Below are 6,000 nucleotides of genomic sequence, written 5' to 3'. Positions count from 1 at the left end.
TAAGCAGGTCTGTGTAATTGAGCGGAAAGCAGGAACTTCGGTGTGCACAATATAAAGGAATACTACCAGGTGATTTTCATACGGTAATTGTGGTAAAGAGATCTCTGCAGTCAAGCTATAGGTCAGAGTCCACAGTCATTAAAACACAATATAAAAGTGATTTGTGTTTGAATTTCTATAGTCTCTGCATTCTGTAGCTTTTGTGGCTCATCTGCATATATTTTTTTTTTTTTAAAGTTTCAATCTCAAGAACTGTAGCCTGCAGCACCTGTTAGTTACCCAATTGAGAGTGTGTGCCTTAAACAGAAAGCAAGAACTAAATATGGTTATGAAGAAACCAGGCAAATAATAATTAATGAGATAGTCTTAATAGAAACAGTATTTATTTCTGTTTATTTCTGAAACAGTATTTAGGCATGCACTTCTAATGCATCATCCATTGCAGGGGCGTTTCTTTGGACAGGCTTTATTCTACACGATAGCTTCTCATGTTTTCTACAGGATGAATGAACAGGCACACTGTCTTGTGGAATCCTCTCTTCCAATTGACAGTTGAACATGTAGAGATAATACCTTTGAGGTGGTAGCCATTGCTTCTTCAAAAAAAAAAAAAAGTAATACTGGAAAAGCATTTAATGCAAAGACATGGTTACTAGGAAATATGTAGCATATTCAACATGCAAACAATTTTAGCCCCTGGCACAGTCAAGCACCAGGGAGTGGAAACTGCTTGAGCTGGCACTGCCATTGAAAGGAACATCTTGAAGCCATGGCCTAACTTACATTTTTTGTCACGCAACGAGTGTTTTCCCTTTTTTGGACAAAAAAAATGACAGTTGTGTGTTTTTCTTTCCCATTTCCCACTGAGCATCCTTTCCCAGTGAAGTTAATTTACATGCAGATCTCTGGTACCTGGCTTCTTTCCTTTCAGACTGCGTGATGCCTTTCTCTTATGGAGAAGCTGTCTGGGATGATTCTTCCATTCACCTGGTTACTTTGTCCTTTTCCTTTGCTCTCCCAAATATTTTCCTTATTTGGGTATCTATGACTTGTGTTCCCTCCTCTCCTGTTAGGCCCTTAGCAGAGGCAGTCAGACTAGCTGTTCTGTATTTCCAGCTGGTTTATAGGTCTTTTGCTTTGTCTTCTCATGAAAGCGTCTGCATGCCAGCTGTAGCAACAGCTGAAAACAAGGAAAAATCATCACTCTGTGACTAACTTATTTCTCTGTGGACAGTCGGCAAGTTCTTGTTGGCTGTAAGTGGTCAATGATCTGCAGTTTGAGAACTTTCCAGACCTCAAAGTATTTTCTTATATAACATTTCACTGTGAGAAGTGTAAGGTTGCATTCACAAGTGGATTTGTAGTTATTTCTTCTGCAGGGGGAAATACATGCTCAGATGTATTAGAGGAACAATTCTGATTCAGTAGAAAGGGCAAGCACACAGCTTCATTATGGCGGGAATGTAGTTACTGCATGTGAACATCATTTAGAAAGAACCAAATATTTAACACAACATTGACCATGAGTGTGGTTCATTGGTATAGATCAGTTTCGTGATTAAAATCTGTTAAAAGAGCAAACCAGCAGTTCTATTAAACTGAGCTGCAGATTGTTCTTTTTCATGCTTCCTTTGGTCCCTGAAATCTTTACAGAACATGTTTTAGATTAATCAGAGCCTGCTTTGTCTTCATGTTTTCCTGTGTATTCTGATCCTGTCTCTTGGTCTCAAATAAGTGGTTGAACACCACATAATGGTCTTAGAATGCTACTAAATGGAAGTTAAATGTTACATATGCTTTCCAGTATTAAATAATCAGTGTTTGGATATAAGGCAGATTTTTAGGAGCCTAGGCTGAGCATAATCCTTTATCTCTAAATATCAAATAAATACATAATATGTTATGTACACATACACAGACATGTATTGGTAAAAGTTAATGACAGGAGTTGGAGTTAAAATGGATCTTCCTGTTAAATTTGTAGTCAGTACCATATGTTTCATTCACTTTGAAAGATTCTACCAGTCCAAGAGAAATGTCTTGTATTCTACGTTAACAACATTGTTGTAGCTGAGATCTGATAATATAAATATGGACAAGGTCTGTCAAAAGGTAATATATTTAAATTGACCTCTCTGTTTAGCTGGAGAGCAAGCAAATACTGTGACATAAGAAAGGCACACTATGTTGGAAAACACTATCCCATCCCATCAGTTGCTTTAATGAAGATACCACCCCAACCTACAAATACCCTTTTCCCAAGTGAGACAGTTATCAATAGAATCCAGACTTCCAAGGAACTAGAAAATTGCGAATATTAGAATTGGCAGAGGATTTGGCTAAACAGTTTTTCACTGAAAATCTGTTGCAAATATGATTGCTGGGCAATGCAATGTTTGATGTAATTCTTGTGGGAAGACTCGGTCCCATGGAGGTTTGAACCTGTGATTCATGTGGATTTCAGGGTCTAGACTCCAGTTCATCAAAGAGTCTTAAGAATTTAATGTCTTTGATGTGAGTGTTTTAAGGTCATGCTAAAGTAAAGCTAGTGCTTACGTGCTTTCCTGAACTGGCATACTAGGTAGGAGCTAAAGAAAGATTAAATTGTCAGACTAAGTTGCACTGTGTGTTATCCTGGCTATCTTGCAGTTTTCCCCTTGCTAATGTAAACTAATTTAAGGGATAAGTAAACAAAATAACTAGATTAAGTTTTCAATCAAGTAAATACTGAAGGTTTCTACAAAAGACAGATTATTTTAATACTGGGTAAGGGATTTTTGCTTCATCCTTAATGAGCAATAACTCTTAGCACAGACAACAAATTTTTCCTTCAGGCTAATTCTGATACTTTCCTCCCGGATCAGCTAATTGAGGACACTACAGAACCAAATATCCCACTGTAAATGTATTGTCTTCAAGGCTCACTCAGAAATCTGTTGAGCTGGGAAATAGCTGCCTCTTAGGCATATGTACCTTCACAATTGCATTTAGCACCCATGAAGGCAGAAGGTGAATGACGCTGGAAAACCCAGATAACAATTTGCCATCTCAGGTGCATGTTGGCAAAACTGAGCTCTAGGGGTACAGATGAGCATTTGTGTGTGAATTAGACTGTATGAATCTTCAAATCTGGAACAGTGTAGGTAGCTTTTTGTTCTTGTAAATTACATGTATCTGTTGACATATAGACATCATCACCTTGGCCAAAATTTCTGTCTCCTCTTGTGCCCCTGGCATGCCATTGTGCATGTTGCAGGTCCTTGTTCAGCAGCCCAGGTGTGAGCACGCACCAGTGGCCCAGTTTACACAGTCATCTTCTTTGTGCAGTCCTTGCAGTCTGTTAGGATGAAAGACAATGTGTAAATTCAAAATACTGTTACCAAAGCAGGATGCAGTTTGATATACTGCATAATTATATGCCTGATTACTGTCCCTCCTATAACCTTTCCCTGTGATTTCAACTTGTTTGGTTTTGTTGTTTTTTTCTAGAAAGGTACATCTGTGCTGAATGCTACAAAGTCTGGGCATCATATCTCACTAAAAACAATTTGGAAAACAGTCCAACTCTAATCAGAACTAACAGCAAATCTAATTAATAAAAAGGCTAGCTTTTTGCTACTCGCTAAACTGGTTGAGTTCATCTGGCACTCCTTCCTGATGGAGCTTCTCTCTGTCACCTGTCAGTGACAAGAGGATTCAGAAACATCATCCATGAGAGGGCTTGTGCGCTACCTTGAATGAGAAATCCTAAGCTTGTCTGTCCATAAGAAGGTGTTCCCTAAAGATCCAGTCTGAAATGTGTGATTCAACAGAAGCACCTAAAAATCATGACATGGAAAACCAGTTTGCAAAATCTAAAGCATTCAGAATGCTCTGTGCAGTTTTACTGGAGAAGCCAAGGAAAATCTAGATTTTGGGTTGTATGCTACAACACATTTTAGTCAGATTATTAAAGTCTGTATCTGACTCTGCATATTCTGGATCACTTCAGTATTACACAAATAAACTAAATGCACAGCCTGGCAAACAATCAGATCAGTTCACCCATGACAACACAGCTTAATCTTGGTTTCGTAGCTTAAAATAATGTTCCTTGCTTTCATAAGCTTCCTCATGTTAACAGCTGCAAGTGATAATAGTCTCTCTGAACCAGCACTGCTCCTGAGATAACTGGTAGTAACACTTGTGTATAAATACATTAATATACTGTCTGTTTGCACTGGGGTTTGGATCTGAACTCTGATTCAATTCTGACTGCTTTCATTGACTTGTACAGTAATTTGTGTACTTAATTCCTCTCTGCTTTCATTTATAAGTTGAGAAAAACAGGTAACTAAAGACAGCTCAGGAGGCAACTTAGGTGTTTTTCAAGGTGGTTTGAGATCCTTGTGTTGGCATGCTGATGTCTGCAGCTAGTGCTTGTACAGAGAAGATGGTCATGGTTCATACAGGCTTGTCTGTGAGTAAGGGACTTTCACAGAAGAAAAATAAGGATATTGTGGTTTTAGTCTATGTAAAGAGCTAGGTGGGAAATTGATAGACTAATCTACTGAAAACAGAATCAGTATGAGAAACTTTTCTTAATGAATAGGAAGAGTCATTCTCTTGAGGTGAAACTGGTGAAAATAGTCAGGATTTGTTTCTTAATGCCAGTTGTACAGGTCAAATGGGTAGGAATACTTTCCCTCTGCCTCCAGTTTCCTATCACCCTAAACCTGAACTCTCCAAACTAGGAACTCAGCCCTGTTCCCCTCCACATCTCTGACTGCACGGTCCACGGATCTACTCCTTGCTTCTCATGGCTCCACTGTTTATCACTGGTTTCTTATCTGCTGCTACACATCTGTACATCCCCTGTCCCCACTCCCTGCGCCTCCCTGTCAGGGGGAGATTTTCTGCTGGTCACAGGATGGGGTTGCAGAGGGCTGCGGAGGCCTGCGGCTGCCCCCCAGCCAGCATGGCGGGGTCTGCCTGTCCTGGCACAGCCTGGCTGGCGCGGGCTGGAGGAGGAAGGCCCTCTTTCTGCTCCGGCCTGAGCCACCTGAATTGCCCAGTGGGCAAGTGCTGGGCAGGCTCCTCACGCCTCCGCAGAGCAGGACTACGACAACGTAGAACACCGCCGCCAACAGCGGTGTTGGTGTTCACTGTAACCTTTAATTTCCTTACTTTCAAACTTGTAGAAATAAGTTTTTAAAACTAAGCTTGGCGTTAAATACCTGCCTTTTGCGTACCGGTGGGTTTTAGCCTAGAGCAGTTCAAACCCGGCCAGCAGCGGGCGGGGAGCCCCACAGGCGGCGGCCGGCCGGCCGGCCCGCCCGCCCTCCGCTCCCGCACCTGCCCCCGCCGCCGGGCGCCGCCGCGCCGCGCCGCTCCGCTCCGCCGTGCCAGGGCGCCGGTGCGCGGCTCGCCCGGGCGCGGCCGGCGGAGGCTGGACGGAGGCGTTTCCTTCGTGCTTGTCCCCCTCCCCGGGACTTCGGGGCGCGGGCTGATGAGCGCCCCGCTTCAGGCGGCGTCCCCCGGGGAGCCGCAGCCCCGCGGCCGGCCCCGGCGCAGCTCCGGGGGGCGCCGCCTGAATCCGCCGTAACTTTTCGGCCGGGGCTGCCCGTGATAAACAGGAAGCCCCTCGGCGGGGCCGGGCCAAGGCGGGGCCTGGCGCGGCCGCCCGCCCTCCCGCCTCCCGCGCCGCGGAGCCGAGGGGCCGCACGGCTCGGCCCGGCCCGGCCCGCGGCGGCGGCGGCCGCTGGCAGGGCGGAGCGGCGGCGTGCGGCGGCGGCGTGCCCCGTCGAGGCGCCCGGGAAGGCACCGAGAATGAAATTGCTGTGGAAAGCGAAAATGGTAACCGGGTGTCCCGTCTCCCCCCTTCCCCTGCCCGCGGGGTGCCGGTGTCGGCGGGGTGGCCGGGCGCGCCGCCCGCTGCTTCCCGGAGCCTCGCTGGAAACGCTGTGCCTTAGTGCCTCTCTGCTGTCCCTCGCCCCCGAGTGATGCTCCTCTTCGCGAGTA

At 45.0% G+C, this 6,000-nt stretch overlaps 1 protein-coding gene across 3 annotated transcripts in view; it reads left to right on the top strand.

Moving 5' to 3' along the window:
* The first annotated feature begins 5,808 nt into the window (after positions 1-5,808).
* The window catches only part of RGL1 (ral guanine nucleotide dissociation stimulator like 1), an 81,848-nt gene continuing 81,656 nt past the window's right edge, over positions 5,809-6,000 (top strand). For all 3 annotated transcript variants that reach the window (XM_086462338.1, XM_086462337.1, XM_086462336.1), the window contains exon 1: positions 5,809-5,835. In XM_086462338.1, the coding sequence (XP_086318464.1) occupies positions 5,809-5,835 (27 nt within the window). The remainder of the gene's footprint in view (positions 5,836-6,000) is intronic.

The sequence above is a fragment of the Leptosomus discolor genome, chromosome 3 (assembly GCF_034619465.1).
Source record: "Leptosomus discolor isolate bLepDis1 chromosome 3, bLepDis1.hap2, whole genome shotgun sequence".
NCBI classification, from domain to species: Eukaryota; Metazoa; Chordata; class Aves; order Leptosomiformes; family Leptosomidae; genus Leptosomus; species Leptosomus discolor.
The sequence above is the reverse complement of the archived record's forward strand: the minus strand, read 5'-3'. Positions and strand labels throughout refer to the sequence as shown.